This window comes from Anas platyrhynchos, chromosome 1 (genome assembly GCF_047663525.1).
Source record: "Anas platyrhynchos isolate ZD024472 breed Pekin duck chromosome 1, IASCAAS_PekinDuck_T2T, whole genome shotgun sequence".
Lineage (NCBI taxonomy): Eukaryota > Metazoa > Chordata > Aves > Anseriformes > Anatidae > Anas > Anas platyrhynchos.
Genome location: NC_092587.1, coordinates 182,570,420 through 182,589,204, shown reverse-complemented (window position 1 = coordinate 182,589,204; position 18,785 = coordinate 182,570,420). Strand labels below are relative to the sequence as shown.

Here is an 18,785-nt window from a genome sequence, read left to right as displayed (position 1 = left end):
CTACCAGGATGCAACAGTATCCCACTCAGCATCCCTTGCTCAGTCAAGGAAAATCTTTGCAAATGCAGAGCTAATATTTGTTGAAATTTAAAGATTAAAGTTGAAGAAATAGGAGGGCTAAATTTACAAGGAGGGAAAAGGGTGAATTCTTTATTTTTTATTTTTTTTTTTGCATCTCCAGAGGAAAAAGAAAATGAAATAAATACCACATGGCAAAGACAATACCCAGTGTTGCCAGGTAACAGATAGATCTGATTTTGATATCTAAACTAAGGGTATGCCAGAGCTCTTTCATCGATGCAAAGGTCGGCAAATGTTACAAGTATCAGCTGAGGACAATGTGCACTTTCATTGAGGAATTGGGTTATAATTAAAATACCCTGAACCAGAAACTTGGCTCTAAAAGATAAATGATCGATTCCCATTGAAAACGGTAACTTAAATTAACAGGCAGAGGCATTAATGAATCACCCAACACCCAATAGGGCTACTAAAAAAAAAAAAAAAAAAAGAAAAAAGGGGGAGGGGGAAGGGGAGGAAGAAATATTGAGCAATAAGCAACAATTCTTTACAAAAGGCCAGGGAAGTGAACTTTCTTACTATGAAGTAAGCAACTTTGAATACATGATTTTGTGATTAGTTCAATTCCAAAAATGGTAATCAAAAGAAAAGGGCCAGAACTGTGTTGCTGTGACCGGTGCTGTGAGATACCAAATACAGCATAAAGCTGCAAAAATACACCTAATACACCTCAATATGAAAGTGTTTTCCTGTGGGAATGATCTATTAGCTGATACTAACAGAATGGAAACTGGTATTTCTCATCTTCTGGTTAGTGTAATACTTCAAAATTCAGCTGTTAGTTAACAATGTTAACTTGTGCTGTTAGAGTCACAGTTTTATTTTAACTGGAGTGCATCCTAGCAATATTTTATTCTCAATCTATTGTCTGGCCAGTGGACTTTTTATTATCTTTAAAATATACTAATATTTCTGCATAAATTAGAGGTTTTTAAAAGGAGAAATAAGCTTTAAACCAAGTAATTACATCTTATATTATAAATGAAAATTTGCTCAGTTCCAATGTAGATGTGGTTGGTTGTTTTTCATTTTATTAAGAAGAGGGATCTATCTACAATTCTGTGCTTAATCATACAGTTTGAGACATTAATGCATGATAGGACAAAAAATCTTCACAACTGTTTTTTAGGAGACAAAATCATAAAACTATCAAAACAAAGAGCACTGCCTTCAAATATAAACAAAATCAAAATATTGGATAGAGCACACAAAAATTGTGGCTTCAGATAGCTGGGTAATAATTTCTATGCCTTTGGTAAACAAAGTGGATATTTCAATTTCTTTCTCAATAATGAAATACACAGTATATGTGGTTTGTAAGAAATATGAAATAGCCAGGCCCGCATATGTATGATATGAAAAAGCAAAATTATGTCCTAAATAATCCTGAAAAAAAAAAAAAAAAGAGAGAGAGAGAGAGAGTACAATTCCTTTTAAAGGATTCAAATTCAAAAGAGGGTAATAACTTTATCACAGAATCATAGAATGGCCTAAGTTGGAAGAGATCTCAAAGATCATCAAGCTCCTACCCTCCTGCCATAGGCAGGGATGCCACCCACTACCCACTAGATCAGGTTGCTAAGGACCTCATCCAGCCTGGTCTTAAACACCTCCAGGCATCTACAATCTCTCTGGGCAACCTGTTCCAGTGCCTCACCACCCTCTGAGTGAAGAAATCTTTGTTTTTATAATAACAGGAAAGAATCCTGCAGACAGTTCCAAAAAACTTTAGGTCCTAATACCTAATAACAGAAGGATTAATGCATTGTGTGAATGTAGGGTTAGATTAATGTTTTGGAAGATGACAAAAATGGTAGTATATCTTTGACAGGAAAATACAAAAAAATTACTGAAATAAAGTAAATGATTTGTTATCAATATGATAATGTTATATTTGTAGGACTAAGAGACAGTTAAGAGTGTAATTGAGGACAATAATTGAAATATAGCCTCCCTCCTTTCCTCTGATTTCCTACCCTTTCTACTGCTTTAGGCTCATCTGGAATGCTATCTTAAGTCATTCATTTGAGGGGATGGGGGCAGGGATGGGTAGGGTGTGTGTGTAAATGTACATCTTTGAAGTTATGGTTGTTTTATACTTGTACAGAAGAGAAAGAACGGAAAGGCAATCAGTGTATGATCAGCATATAACACATTGATAGTGTTGATCTATAATAACTTAGCTCTGGTTCATAACAAGACATTGTAAATGTATTATTGTGAATGGTGTAGAATGTTGATATAAAGGATGTAGTCAGTATTACATGTTTTTTTTTTTTTTTTTTTTTTTTTTTTTCCTTAGAAAAAAGTAGGATAACTAGGAACAATTTTGAAATAAAAAGTGAATTCCTCAAACAGGGTGTCTTGTCAAGGAGATAATTCTTTGGCAAATCTGCTGCTGCTGTAGATCTGGTTACAGTTATGTACATTTCAGACTCCTCTATGAGAGACTGTTCTCATCACTTAGTCTTTTGAAACTTAAGTGTTTTCCTCCCTATTTCCTATTAGTATCTTAAGAGAGATTGTACTAACAAAAATTATGTATCATCAGCGGAATACATATGAAGAAGGATGTACTCTCTTTATACTTGTACTTAATCATCTGAATTTCACATACACAGTAGCAGCTGTATCCTATATCTGATCTCAGTGAAAGACTGAAAGAAATTTTGGTTTATTTAGCTTGTCAAAGAGAAAGCTAAACAGTAACTAGAGATCAGTCTGTAATCACCTACACAAGGAAAAGATATCTAATTTTAGGGTTCTCTCTAATCTCGTAGACAAAGGTGTCATGAAATCCAGTGGCTAGAAGCTGAACTCAATAAAGTTTAAAGTGAAAATGATGTTCAGAGTTTTAACATGAAGGTTAATTTCCCATTGCAAGAATTTAGCATATGATGTAGTAATACAACAGCTAGCCCATGACTGCATGGAGGGAGCATATAGTCTCTTACATGCATCTCAGGACCTCCAAAGAATTCAAGCTCCTTCCTTTCAAGGCTTTGTTTAGTTAGTTTAGAGAGCTGAGGTGAATGGAACAGCTCACACAATATAGCTCCAAGTCTTCTTATGTAGACAGTACAGGGGGCTCACCATGTTCCTCTCACTAGCTTCTATCAAAGACAGAACAAACATTTGAATACTTTTCAGTGTGCCAAAGCACATTTTGGTTTGTTGCCATTGTTACTATCATCTCTGAAATAGACTCATCATGGTTTTGAGAAAAAAGCTATGGAGGACAAAATTTTGATAAATATCCATGGAGCTCTTTTAATGTAATATGTACAAACTTAAATTAGCTTTTTCATTTATGAAGATGTTACCAACTTGAAGATATATCAGTGAAAAACTGATGGAATACAAATTCTATGGCCTCATGAAAGCACGAAAGATAGATGACAGCAGCAACATATGGTCTCCCTAACATCTTCCTGTTCAGAAGCTGGGGGGAGGTCGTGGTTACAGAAAGTAAAGGCCTCAATTGAGTGACTAAAGCATAGCAAGCTGGTATGCTAAAAGTTTCTGTGCACATAATGGAGAACAGAGAAATTAAATCCAGTCAAACCTTCCTGTTGCTTTTCCCTTTAGTGACAGTGTCCACTGTATTTCTTTATGTTACCAGGAATAAATATTCTTTTAACTGCAACCTAGGGGAATGCTCAGTCTACAGAACCTGGGAAATGCAATTAGGTGGAGCGCTGGGGGGGGCCCATCCCAAAATTAGTACTCATAGGAAGAAGTGTGTCAGGGTCTCAGGTGTCTGCAAAGCCCACCTGAGCAGAAGTGGAGGGCTAAATGCAGCCTTCTAGATGATGGGGGAAGATGATTAGGGAAGAGTTGTTTTGCACCAGATGCTGCTGCTGTAATGATGAGTCACAGATGAGGTTAATAAAGGTGATACCTAATTAAATTGTGTATTTTTGTCTGTTTTCCTGGACATCCAGAACAGCAAAGAAGGAGTGAAAAATAATTTGAATGTTTTAATATCTAATACTGGATCAGTACATTCAGTTAAGAAACTGACAAACTGCAAAAGCAATGCTGATTTTTAATTATTTTGTTTTAAAATACTTTCACATTATTTAAAATGCAAAAATACAAAATTGTTTAGTTTTCTTCATGGCTTGGGATATCAAATATACTTAGTTTCAGAAACATTACTTCTTTGACATATTGTTCTAGCTATTTTCTGTATTTATTAATGGAATATAGAGAGTTCTAACTTATGAGTTTGAAATGGATATCAGTAGCAGGATATATTGTTTTGGTTGTACTTAGCACAAGCTAACCTTAGAAGTAAGTCTGTTACCCAGTATATAACTGACAACTCTATCATGTGCGCTGTTAGAAGAAAAGACAGCTAAGTATAATTGCAACTGTGTCCATTATCCTGTGCTTGCTAGTAAAGTTTGGTGTTTTTTTGAGGAAAAAAGTTAATGTGACTCATGAGGAATACATCTTAGGAGTATCGGGTTATTGCTCTTACTGATATTTTTGTAACAGCTATGCCTCATTGCATTTTTAAGACCTTTCAAGTTCATATTTTACCTTATGGTTTTTAAGTTATAAAGAAATACAGTTAACTTACTTGTACTTTGCTGATGGGCACAACTTAACTATGTTTATTGTCATGAAAAACTTCTGCCAATAACTGTCACCCTTTAATTTCTTTAAAGGTCCTTGCCTATACAGAAGGCCTTCATGGAAAATGGATGTTCAGCGAGATTCGGGCTGTTTTTTCAAGACGTTATCTTCTCCAGAACACAGCTTTGGAAGTGTTTATGGCAAACAGAAGTATGTCTTTATTTTGTTGCATAAAAAAGTTCCAGTTGGTATTTTGCATAGTATTAATCTCAGAATTTAAACTCTGTACATCCTTTGGTAAAGTGGTTATTATATTTTTGTTCAACTGTGTATATCATGTTATAATCAATCACGTAAATCAATTTCACTTTTTTCTGTGCAGCAGTAAGATAGATGTATTTATAAAGGCAGATCATTGCAATTGAGAAATTCTTCAAATGTTTAATAGGATATTAAACATTTTCCTTTGCTTTTCCTATCTGCCCCCTTTCCTCATTTTTTAATAAATGTTTTAGTGTAACATCTACAACCACAGAAGTTTTTCAAAAAAAAAAAAAAAAAAGCAAAAAAAAAAAAACAACTGAGTAAATGGTTAAATTTTAACTGCTTATTTAATTAGCAATTATACTTTTTAAATTAGGAATTAAATTTTGATATTCAATTTTAAATTTCCGCTATTATTAATTAGCATAACAATCCATAAAAAAATGTAGCTTACATAAATGCATATATTTCAAATGATATGAGTTCCTTACTCAGAGCCCAGACTACTGTGAAGGGTATTTACAGTACCTCCTCCAGACTTTCATCTTAGGCACAACTCAGAGAAACCAAGTTAGGACTATAAGGTCTCTTAAATTGTCAGAGAGGAGAAATAGGTGTCAGTTGGGCAGTTTACAGGAGATGGATAGAAATAAAGTTTCCCATGTATAGGAGATAAATACCATAACTGTCCTGTATGCTTACCTGAAGGTATTGTCCATGAGCTCATGAATTGGCACTACTCTTTTGTGGTTTTGTTGCCACGTGGGATTTCCTGGTGTTAGTGAGTTTTTCTTATAACTGAGGCTTTCTTAATCATACATACCTATGTGGATGTTACATAGGTTCATTACAGGTTTGTTCTTCATTTCACTGCCTGTTTACATGAAATGTAGTATTTCTTGCCCACCAGAGATCTCACTGAGCTCTTGGTTCACAGCTGGCGATAAGTGGCATTAATTCATTTTTTCCTATAAGTGGAGTCTCCCAGATATGTCCATTAGAATTTACACATGTAATGACTTTCTTTGCTGAAGTTTAGTACAGCTAGTATATTAGAAGGTTTTCTAACAGATGCCATTGAGTAAAAGAAAAAAAAATCCAAATTACAATGTTCTGCTAGTGTCCTGGGAAGGAAATTTCCTTTTCTAATTAAAACTGAATTAAAATAAAAAGGACCAGATCAGTAAATGTATCCACTCTGTTTTGTGTATGAAAATATGCTACTTAAAATTAGAGTTGAGTGGTTGGTGAGGTGAGTCAGTAGTCTTTTGCCCTGAAGAACTTTGATGTAAGCTTTTACATCAACTGGAGAGGGAATTAAACTATTTCTGGTTCTATGTGTTTTAATGCACCAGTTAATGCACCAAATACTATGCAAACTATTGAATGGCTTCCCAGCCTGATAAGAGATTATATGGGCTAATGATAAGATATAATTCCTCTGAGGTATACCTCAATCAGGCCTTATGCAAACTGTGGAGAGTTAGCAAAAGATGTTAACCAGCTAATGCTATAGGTATGGTGCATGCCTGGAGTATCTGTTCTAACTTGAACACCCCAGAGGATAAAAGTGGAACTGACGTCTCTTCCCAAATAAAATCTAAAAAGTGTTTTAATACCTGGTGGTGACGATAAAGAATTCTGAAGATGGTTTACTACTCTGTATTCTCTCTTCTTCATTTAGCTTCTGTTATGTTTAATTTTCCTGACCAAGCAACAGTGAAAAAAGTCGTGTACAGCTTACCACGTGTTGGAGTAGGAACCAGCTATGGTTTGCCGCAAGCCAGGTAATTTTATTAAAATAACTTGTAAATTCTATGATTATTATACTATATAAATTATATTATTATATGGGTCAATACTAAAACATTATTCCTGTCAAGAAACTCTAGGTTTTCTATTTTGTTAGGGTAGTTTGAGAAATAATACCCTTTACTTAATGTATGGCCTGTTATTGTAGAATAGAAGTAAAAATATTCTAAATTAGATTTTGTGATCTTTAAAGGAAATAAGCACCTTCCAAGTGGACCAAACCTTCAAAGTCCAGTTTTCAGTCAGGTTTTATAACTGTATGCAATAATGATCATCCTTGCTGTGGTTGGAATGTAGGATATGGAAGTAAACTTGACCAGGCTTTGTGTTTACTAAAAAAAAAATATTTTTGTTTACATAACTTCTCACTGGCCATTTATATGAATGTATATGCATTTTACTTCATTGCTTATCAGTAATGCTCATCAAAACCTACTTTGCACTTTCCAAATTACTTCCATTCGTTAGAATGATTGTTCCTCTGTTTCCAAAATTATGGATGATCTATATTTTTGGAAAGACCAACCAAGATTCAGTTCTAGAGGTTTTCACATACTATGGACAACTACAGTCATTATTTATTCTCTCATCAATATCAAATCAACCCATGGTCAGAGATGAGGCTGGTAATTGTCAGATCCTGTGCTATAAAAGTATTTGTATTTCACTGATGGAGAAAATGGTATTTATGTGTACTTGACTGAGGTGGGGTGAAATTTCCTGCTGCCTTATTTTTGTTTATTTGCTTAGTAATGTCTGTTTAGACAGTAAAATTTTTCTTGAGAGTAAATCACCAGAAGTGATGTTTCCTTTTTTTTTTTTTTTTTTTTTTTTTTTTTTTTAGATTCAGTTTGAATTTCTATTCAAAATCAAAGAAAAATAAATATAAGAGAGAGGACAGAAAAGAAATTCACATAATATGGTGCCTTGGGTTCAGATCTCTGTTTGGCTTGATTTGGCCAGAAGCCGATGACTTAATCATCAGTGTGTTGTCTGGGATGTGTCTTTCTCTTTCTTTAAGTCATTTTCTACAAACTAAAAATTCATATTATCTCCCAGTGCAGAATGTGGAAATACTCTGTAATGTCAAAGCATTTGTAGGATTGGAGAACTATTTCTTTCCCAGCTGAACATCATTCCTTGTCATGAGCTTAAGAGACTCATGATGCCTAAGGCTTGATCTCTTGAATGTGCTGAAATCTTTAGGCAAACTGCCAAGTTTCTTAAGTTTTCACTGAGATCAAGGAAGTTAAGGCATCTCTTTGGAAGGTGCATCTTGTTAATATTTGCATTGCTCTTCCAAAAACTCAGATTACAGGAATTGTTGTCTGTAAATGGGAAATAATAGTATTCTTTTCTGAAATAAATAAAAAAAAATAAAAGCCACATGTTCCGGAACAAACAATATGCAAATTTCTCAATCAGAATTTCATATTTATAGTGACATTTTTTAACTTTTGAAATTCATATGCTTTGTGCATTATTCACTGAATAATTGTCTGAAAAAGTTTGTTGATATATAATTATTCAGAAAAGTTTCAGCTTCAATATTATATGCAATTATTTCCATATTTTTTGATTATGGTTCAATTAGAATCAAAAACGGGCTTGTTAGCCTTCAGAATAAATCTGGCATATGGTAGTGAAGTTGTTCTACTTTCTTGTTTTTGTGTAATTGCTCTGTGATTTATGCACCATAAAGACCCTTTAATCATGGTTTTTCTTTTATTTCTGTCTACATACCCTTCAGTAGTATTGCAGTGGAGTAATTGAGGAAAAATGTGGCTCAATAACTGCTCTGTAGTTAATATTTTGTTGATGTTAGAATATAGTTTCCCTTCCCATGAATAAGTTGGCTCCAGAATGCTAGCAAGAATTTTTTAAAGTTATGTTTATTTGTATCATAAACAGATATGATGCTGAGTAGCCAGCATCTACGCAGGGAGCTGCTACACTGAGTAAAATGTTATCATATGTTATGCCCAATTTTTTAGATTAACTTGAAAAATTTTAACTTTAAAATATTTTATCTAAAACAAATCTTTCTAGTAGTTTTGGTTAAATTCCTTAGTTTTAATTTGATAATATTTTTATCCAAATTTAATTACATTGTCATAAAGAAATGCAATTCAAGATGGAAATAATCTGAAAGAGTTAAAGGGTTTTGATTAAGTACATGGACTTTAAGTGCATTTCTATTTTTATGGAGAAATCCTATGATTTACAAAGATGGAAGGAAAAAAATATTTGTGATCTTCTAATATAGGGGAATACAAGAGAAATCTTTTAATACAGAGAAATGAAAGTAGGCAAACTGGTATCTTCTCAAGACTGTTTGAGAGCAGCTGTTTTGAGTAATTCTCCAGTTTGCATCTGCTGGCTTTCCCTATTTTTGTCTGTCTAATGCTTTTATTCAACAAAGCATTCAAGACTATACTTAGAGTTATAAAGTAATTATATCCTTAAAATCAGTCACATGTTGAAGTGTTTGGTCTTGTTTGGTGATCAAATTTATCTATCCTCCATATATTCAATTTCATTGTTCCTAAATATGTTGCATTGATTGTAGTTTTTGATGTTGTCATATCAATCGGGCAGACAGTATTTATTTGACTTTTATTTATTTCTTCATCTCTACATAGGTAAAGTAATGTTTTCAGTTTTACAACACTATTACCAGACCACTTTGTAGGGTTTTAATGACTCAGGTGTAATTTACTGATGCAATTTTATTGAGGGTAATGTCACAGACCAGAAAACAAGTGTGAGCTGCTTGTGGTTTTGGAAGCATACAGGGATCAAATAATTGGTAAAAGATACAGTTACATTATCATACTTCACCATTAAACAAGCGCTAGCACCTGAGTCTGAATTTTGGTGGGCTGTTAATGTGTTAGATAAACAATAGCTTCAGTTATTAAAGCTGAGAAATACAAATGATGAAGTTTTTTGCTAAAGGAAAACATGTAATTTGGCTGATGTAGCTATCGACATCATTTCATCACTGTCACTAAAGCATAAAACCCCTTCCAGAGTTTTGATTGAACGCAAATACAGACGAATGTCTTACCAGAAGCCTATGATTTTTCCCAAGCCTTTTATTTTTTCTGTATAAGAGCAGCATAACACAAAACATCATGCAGATGCTATAATTTTGATAAGATTCTTTGTATGAGGTTGTAGATAAGTTAAAAGTGATTGTGAAAGGGGGTGGGTCATGCTCCACATGTAGAACAAGCCTTCCCTCAAAATTTCATGAAGCATTTAGTAAAAATATTTAAGGCATATAAAACTTGGAAAATTCTGCAGTTTCCATTTTGAGTAAGTACTTCACAGTTCCCAAGAAGCAAAGGAAGCACACACATTTGTGCATCTTCATATTTCTGAGGGCATATTGAAACAGAGAAATGGTTCTATCAAAGTTGGGTGGATTTAGCAAAACACAAAACAGTGGGTCTGCCTTTGTCAACTGAAACAAGCAGGTTGTGGAACCAATTTATTGTGCATATTTTTTTCTAGTCTCTTCTGAAATAGTTTCAAGTTTTTCAAATACTTTAGGTAAAAAACAAATGAGGAACCTTTTTAGTATATTTTGATTTTATGTAGAATTCAATTAAATCAGGCTTTCAAATGCAAAGTCTAGCATTTGACAGTTCATAGATTTATTTCAGTCTCTTGGGTGAAGTCTAAAAGCATCTACTAAGTTGTACTGATGTGTACGTTTGTTTTGTTATGAGAGGAACAAAAAGTCTATGACAGAAATGCTTTATAAATTTAATTATCTCTTTAGTATTTTTATTTTCTGCATTTATTAATATGTGTGTAGCATTAGTCATAGTTTACTGGGAACAATACAACTTTAAGGCTTCCACTATAAAACTAATTGTAATTCTATAAAATGCAATATAATGTATGCCTGCATTCAGATATTTGTTAACAGAAATTGTTCACAAGAAGCATTATAGAAACAATGTTTTGTTTTGTTTTGTTTTTAAAAAAAAATACCGTCTCCTGTGTACTAGTAAAGTTTATGTACTGCTGACATCTTAAAATCTACTGTAAAATAGGTGGCAAGACATTATGCACTGCAGTTTAGGGTAAATATAAAGAAGAAAAAAAAGAAAAGAAGAAGTGTAGATAGACTCACATAGTCACTTTTGTATGCCCAATTTGTAAGAGTAAGCATAGCAGTCACTGACAACCTAGACATTGACAATTCAGACATATGATTGTGATAACTAGTCATTCCAATAACTTTTATCTGGAAGTAGGGTATAATGCATGTATGCATATATATATTTATAAGTAGGTGGTCCACATTTTTGTAATCAATGCTTGGTTTGACACCTTGTATATGACTTTTTTTTTTAGGAAAATACTCAGCATTCAGTCTTGAAATAATACACTTAGTATGTCTAGTGGGCATCTGAAAGCTGGTATCCCCAGCATGGGGTGAAAGCATTAGGTGTACCCAGTTACTCATGGTAAGAGATATATATATATATATATATATATATATATATATATATATATATACACATGCATATATATATATGTATGTATATGCATATATATGTGTATATGTATGGCATGTGTATATATATATATATATACACATGCCATATATATAATATAATATCTATATATAATATAGATAGATAAAAGTAATGAATAGGCTAAACTTCAGAAATCTTTTTTTTTTTTTTTAGCAAGTATAAACATTTTTCTATTTTGATCAGTTTAAAATTGTATGTTTCTGTAAAAAAAGGTATCTGAGGAGATGAGTTTTTCCTCTTTCCAAATATTTTCATTGTCTCTTTTCAACAAATACAATTTTCTTTAGAAACAAGTTGGGAGCAGTTAAGCCATTTCTGCTTGTTGCAGATTTCTTTCTTTAGTGCATTAGTGACTGAATCCAGTTTCCTCTATTTTACTAACAAGGGACAGCATATATAATGGGTAATGTGGTGCATGGTATTTGGTTATAACACTGTTGTCAAATTATATCTGGAAGAGCTGCAGTTTTCTGCTTTTCTATTCCTTGGCACAGTAGATTCTTTCTCCCTTGTACAATCATGTAATTTTTAGAAAATTTGTGGAAATTAAATATCTTATACTTGTATTCCCTTTCCAAATTTAAATGAAATGCAATTCTGGATAAATTATCAGTTAGTCTGGAGAGACAGGCAGATGGACTTGTGAGCAGAATAAAACTGGTTTCTTTCAGAAATCAGGATATAAATAGAAATCTTGTAGATTACTGGGATATAGGAGTGGATCATGGGTAGCTGGCCATGGAGAAGGAACACCATGTGGAGTAAGTATCTTCAACCCTTGCACTGGAAATATATGGCACTTTAATACCTATCACTCACCTTAATGAACTTATCTAAACATGTCCTTTTGAAACAGGGAAATGGTACTCCTCTTTTATTCCTGCTGGACAACACAGGCACCAGGAGGTCTGCAGTTCCTTTTATTTCCAGTCTTTTAACCAGATTCAGAACAAAATAAAACACAAAATATATTCTTCTGAATTATTACAATGCTGTAGTACTGGTAAAATAAAATAGAGATCTTAATTTTAGTAATTTCTCAAATACGGTTAATAGTATCTTCTTGACTTCATTAAATGAGATAAAAAAAAAAAAAAAACCCTCTGAGAGAATCTGAAATTAATCACACTAATAATGTTGCCCTACGTCTTAACATTTAATGAGGCTCTTAAAATAATCATTCTTTAAATATATTTCCTAGGAGAATCTCACTGGCCACTCCGCGACAGCTTTATAAATCATCCAACATGACTCAGCGCTGGCAGAGACGAGAGATCTCTAACTTTGAATATTTGATGTTCCTCAATACTATAGCAGGTAAGGCTTCTGACTCTTTAATCCTTCATAATATGTTTATGTTTGTCAAAGTCTTAAGCACCGTGACTTGATAGAATACATTTATCCCTCTGGAATTCAGCTGCAGCTTTATGATAGATTCTGAAACACACGCATTAAATTTTATCAGAAAATGCACAACCTATCACTGAGACTTTAGATTCATGTATTGTTGTGGAGGCTGTTCCTTGCTCTCCTTCTGCCATTTCCTCTGCTGACAGCTTTGTCTGAAGCTTTATTAGAGTCAACAAACCATTGCCAGAGAGTGTCTGGAAATAATAATGGGAAAATGTAATTTTGCTACTTCATCATTCTCAGCAACAGCAACTAGACAGCAGAATAACAACAGTATTCTGCCTAGTACAGATGTCACCTGGATTGTGGTATGATTAGATTACAGCATCTTTTCTCATTTAGTTCTTTGAACTGAAATATAATATCAGATTAGGTATTTAAAATGAGAAATAACTGCCACAGACATCCATTCATTATTTGCAAAAGAAGAGTTTTCCTGGCAATTGTAATTAATTAAACATTTACAATGGTTTTTCCTTTTCACCTTTCCCTTTTCTATGTATTAACTTCTGCGGTAATTTTAATTGTAAAAGGCAGAAATTTTCTACGCTATATGCTAAGATTTCTAGGATGTTGTCTACTATCATGATTCCTGCTGCTAGCATGTATACTGCTTGTGAACCTGCCTACAGAGAGGCTTCGACAGACGTTTCACTCTAGTGAGCTTTGATTTGAAACCCAAATTAAATTCCACCAGACACCACTTTGTACTCCAAAACCAAAAACTTTGTATCTTTACTTGGTTCTGACTTTTGTGCTTGAGGTTATCTTCAGGCCAGATATAAGACAAATGCAAGTGCAAAACCCAGATGTAGCACCCAAGTGACCATTAGTCTGACCAGTGTGAGTCACTGCACTCTTCCCAGCAGGGCAGTTGCAGAATTCAGTAGATGTCAAAGATGCTTTCTTTGAACCTTCACACTTTTGCCTCTGTGCTTGTGTGGTAGTCATCTTCCCTGCATCCAGTCTCACAGATATTAATAAATGTGTCATCAGATTATCTCAGTGGGATACAGAAGTGCTGCCACTGAATGGGTAGAAATCTGAGGGCATGTTTACATTGGGCAGTGGAGCACAAAGCAAGAGTCCAGTCCCTGAAGCTACCAGAGACCTGGGCTGGAAAGTCTGTATGGTGCAGTAGCATGCAGGCACACCAGCTTGGCTTCCGAGCATTATAGCTACAGTCACGCAGATCTCTGCCTAAGGAAGGAGTCCTGCTGAGCGTTTATTACCTCTGGCACAGGGCCACAAGAATGCTGCTATCCTGCTTCTGGACACTGGCCTGCATCCAGCTGCTCCATGTCTCTCACGCATCTGCTGCCCTTCTGGTTATGAGGAAATTCAGGCAGAGCCTCACAGGCTTCCCTGCCTAAATTTGGAGGGCTTACTGAAGAGCTGGGTAGTTAGTCCAAGTCCTCTCAGCCCTTGTCCAATACATTATTGACAAAATGTCCTTCACTTGTAATTTCCTTTTTATGTATTAATTTCTTCTGTAAGCAGTATGTCTAAACTCTTTAATGAGAGTAGACAAGAGCTAAGCCAATTTTTGATAAATTAGTTTTCATTTTTAATCAGTTTAAAAACTTGAAGGTCATTTATTTTTAGGTATATCACTAATATATCCAAACCTGGAAGGCATCCTTATGTCTAAATTCAATTAGGAATTGCAGTGAAACTTTGCACCAAAGTACTAATCCCATCAGAGTATCCCAGAAGTCTCAAGAAAAATATTTTTTTGACCTGTTCCTTGATATAGAGCTGCTAGACAGGCTTTATAGCCAAATACCTAGATGCTAACGTAGGCAAGTTTCTCTTAATGTCATCTAGTGTTCACTTAGATTCACCTGCTTTACAAAAGGATAGCCTTCCATTTGCATTCCAGGTTCCCAACGTTTGGAGGATTACCAACTCATTTTCCTCTTTTTGTCTTTGAATTTGTATTGTATTTGGAAAAACTTACAGCAGCTTTATTAGTATCTTAGTAGTGGCTCACGATGTCTCTCTACTTTCTGGCAGATTTTTTGGTATCATTCTATTATTGTAAATCTCTTTTGTTCATGTAATCTCATTGTTCTTTGTATAAACTCACTTGCTCATTTTAACAACATTATTTACCATCTCTATCAAGTCTTTCAGCAAGACATGATCAAACTCAAATTTAAATTTTGGTGAAGACTGTATTTTCTGAAAGAGGTAAAAGAATCTCTAGAAGAAAGTCATCCCAGATCTTTAACCCCATTTTTAATTGACTGACTTATTTTGTAAAGTTGTTCTTTTTGATGACATTTTGAGCTCACATGGAATAACTTTGAGCGTTCTAAAAGAGAGTTAATATGCTGATTTAAAAATTTTTAGAAGTGAACAAAATTTGTTAAATAGCAATCAATAACGTCTGCTATGACTAATATGCTAATATCAGCTATGACTAGTGTGTATGTTAGAGTGGTCTTCAATGCAAAGAGCTTGAAAGAAAGCATGATTGCAATGATATATTATGTGCTTTTAATTTCAGCTTTTTCATTTTTTTTTTCAAGGTTTGAGACTATGAACATAGAAAAATAGATATCAGTTGCTAGCATTATAACATCTGATGCATAGAATCTCCTGAGGTTTTGTTTGAAAGTCAGAACAAAATTTACCGTTGGTAGCTGGCCCTCCTGCCAGCTACACACACACAGACAAAAACTTTCTGAAAACAACATAAGAGAATTAATTCTGTCTGCAATTCTACACATGTCAGTAAACTTCTTATTCCAGTTTGGAATACATCCTACAATTTTTGAAGTTTCTGACAAAAGCAAAAAGGAAAAAAAAATTCAAAAGTCATTGTATTTTAATTATCTTTGTGTTAGAAACATTGGAACTGATAACTGTCCAGATACATCTGTGTTACACAGAAGCAAATTTCTGTGTATGAACTAGACACCACCTTTGGCAACCAGAAGAAAATACAATATTTTATATTTCATACACAAACATAAGATATTGAATATGACATCCTTTGCCAAGTAAAGAAATGATGTATTGTTTCTTTCTTGTTTTGGAAATCCAATTTCCAAGTACACTTTTAATTATACTCATTTGTAGTGAGATCCCATAATAAAGATTTCTTCAAAATCTTTTAGGTCTTTTAGGTCAGAGGTTGGACTCGATGATCTTGAGGTCTCTTCCAACCTAGAAATTCTGTGATTCTGTGAAAAGTTACAACTTCTTTACTGGTAATTGTGTAGACAGTGATGGCCTAGTTTTGGACTCTTTGTTTAAACAAAATATTCATGTTTAACAATATCATTGATTTTAGCTATTGAGAAATATGTGCACCAATTTTTCTTAATCATGTTATCATTTAGGTTTCTTTTGGTATATTCAGCATATCTGAACCATAACCTAGTCACTTAAAGAAAGTGGATGTTTGCCACTTAAAAAATGTGGATTATTTGCTGCCAAGTGACAAATAGGTCCCTTTATCATTTTTCTTCTCTTCCAAATAAGTAGAGGTTCACTAACAAAGGTATTTAGTACACTTTTTGCTAATTTCTTGTATTTCCCTTTCTTCTTACGACGGTACTTCATTAGCCTCTAACTGTTTTTAAAACAATCAAAAGTCACTCATGTGACTATTATAGGTTGGAGTAGATGGTCTTAGAGGACTTTTCCATCCTAAATGATTCTATGATTCCATGTGAAATTCCATGGAATTTCAAACATATTGTCTTCTTTCAACCTGTTTCACTGGCCCTCTAGCCACCTATTTTCTCATCTCCCTATTCTGTTTCACTTCTTTCACTTCTGTCTTCACTTCTTTCTTGCCCTCTTTACTGACTTGAGCCTATTTCGTCATGTTTACAACTCTGTTTTTTTCCCTCCCCTCAAAAAAGTAAACACTGCACTCTGCTATTTATCCATCATTCTCAGTGTTATGCTCTCTGTGCCCCTGTTTTTTGTCCTGGCTGTGTAGACATAAGCCTTCCTGGCCACCTTCCCCCTCCTCCTACCTATTCCCTTCCCAGGGATTCTTTAGTTTTGAACGGCTGGGAGATGCTATGATTATACTAATTGCCCTTTCTTCAGGCACATAGAAAAATGCCATATTACATGTGAACAATGTGTGTCAGCTGAATTCTTTGGGTGATATAAGGCCCCAGTAATTTTTATTATTCTCACTTTCAAAATTATTGATACGAACTTAAAAATAATCCCACTGTAGCAAAAGAAATCAATAAGAGTGGAGACAAGTAGTGTATGTAACTGACTTCTGCTATTTTTTTTTCTTTTCAAATTGTAGTATATTTAATATGTGTTTACATTTGTATATTGGTATTTTAGTTCTTTTAAATCCTACCTGCCACAGCTCTTAATAGAACTGGAGAATAATTATATCCATAGTATTTGTAAGTGATTTCTTCTAGTGGAAAGGGATTATTTTTAAAGGTTTGTGGAAAAACAAAATGACATCTCGAGTCAGGTAATAAATTCAGATGAACTTCTTCCCCCTCCCTCTTTTTTTATTTTTGCCTGTTTAGCATTTTCCACTTTTTTACTCTGTGATGTACAAGCCCTAGCTGGTTAATTATGTATATATTTAGCTACTGCATGTGTTGGGCTTATTATTGTCATCTAATTAGATGTAACTCGAACTACTTGCTTCTAGAAAAATCATTAAAAATTCTTTCCTAATGACCTAGAGATGACAAAATGTCTGTAAAGTGTGAAGAAGCAGACAAGCACAGGAACATTGCTCTTAAAGAGTGTTAATCCAGATGCTGCAATCATCTAATTAAACAATATTTTGCTGTCATTAACATTTTCACCAAGGAATTGCAGTTATAATTTCTTTGTCAGCTGTCTCTAGCTCACTTTACCTTCAAAACTAAAGTGCCATATAAAAACATTAAATTGGATGGTTTAATTAAAAAGTTTTTTTTTTTTTTTTTTTTTAATGAAGAATATATCCACTATTTCTGAGATCTCATTTACTATGCCTCAGTTTTATTGTTCAAGTAGATTAGTGTCAGAGGCTTGCAACATTTAATATTCAGCCTTTAATATTAATCCCTATAAGCCTACTTGGGAAAAAAATCTGAAGCTTCTGAAAAGGTATAGTGACTGCTGATAGCAGTATAGGTTTGTTTTAAATTTATTTATTTATTTAGCTAAAGAAAGAAACAAATGATTTTTTCTGGAAGCACCAGACAATTTAAGAGAGGGCTAAATATATTCGTCTGCTGACTTTTTACTCTGAAAATAGCCATTATAAAGTCATAACTGATGAAGAAAACATTCCTAATAAAGCTAAACCACTAATATTTATGCATGTTTAGAATTAGGGATTTGTAATCCCATTACAGCCCTAGATCACTGTCTTCTGCTCAGATAAGCATAGATGTGTGGTCCAATTTCATCATGAGTGTTTGCTCTCCTTTTACAATTTAAACTAGGGTTCATCTTTCTGAGTCATTTTTATTTGTTGATATTAAAAAGAAAAATGTTTAATTAAGAAAAATAAATGATGAAATTTTTACTAAACAACTTAATGGTTATTATTAATAGTTAATCTCTTCATAAGAAAATATGTTTTATAAATATTGAAGTAGGAGAGTAGTAAATATTTTGTTTATTTAGGCATAAGACTATGGTTACATTTATCAAATACATAATCACAAGGGCTCCATAGTATGTAGCTTATTCTGTCTAAACCGTGAGATCATCTGCTTCAAATTATTTCTCATTGTGGAGTTAAAAAAAAAAAAAAAAAAAAAGTTTTACTGATAGCACAGAGCTAATTCCACATAATTTTTTCAATTGTCCATAATATAAGTAAACTTTCAAAAGCACACAGCAAAGAACTCACGTACAGCAGCTAGGCTTGGGATTGCTTTTTTTCTTGTGCTGTTTACATATTTGTGATTTTCACATGTGGAATTGGAACAAAAAGTCAAAATCTCATTGATAGAATACTGAAATTGAAAACAAAATAATGAAATAAATATTGAAATGAAATAAAATCTGAATATGTAATGGCTCAGTTTTGAAATTAAAAGTAATTTTGGATAAATCTAAATTTCTTTTTGAGAATTT

The 18,785-nt window shown here is 33.6% G+C and overlaps 1 protein-coding gene across 15 annotated transcripts in view; it reads left to right on the top strand.

Annotated features, from left to right (window-relative positions):
* Nucleotides 1–18,785, top strand: part of NBEA (neurobeachin) — a 509,188-nt gene that overhangs the window by 401,520 nt on the left and 88,883 nt on the right. For all 15 annotated transcript variants that reach the window (XM_038174546.2, XM_072032602.1, XM_072032605.1 and 12 more), the window contains 3 exons: nucleotides 4,758–4,875; nucleotides 6,614–6,716; nucleotides 12,499–12,614. In XM_038174546.2, the coding sequence (XP_038030474.1) occupies nucleotides 4,758–4,875; nucleotides 6,614–6,716; nucleotides 12,499–12,614 (337 nt within the window). The remainder of the gene's footprint in view (nucleotides 1–4,757; nucleotides 4,876–6,613; nucleotides 6,717–12,498; nucleotides 12,615–18,785) is intronic.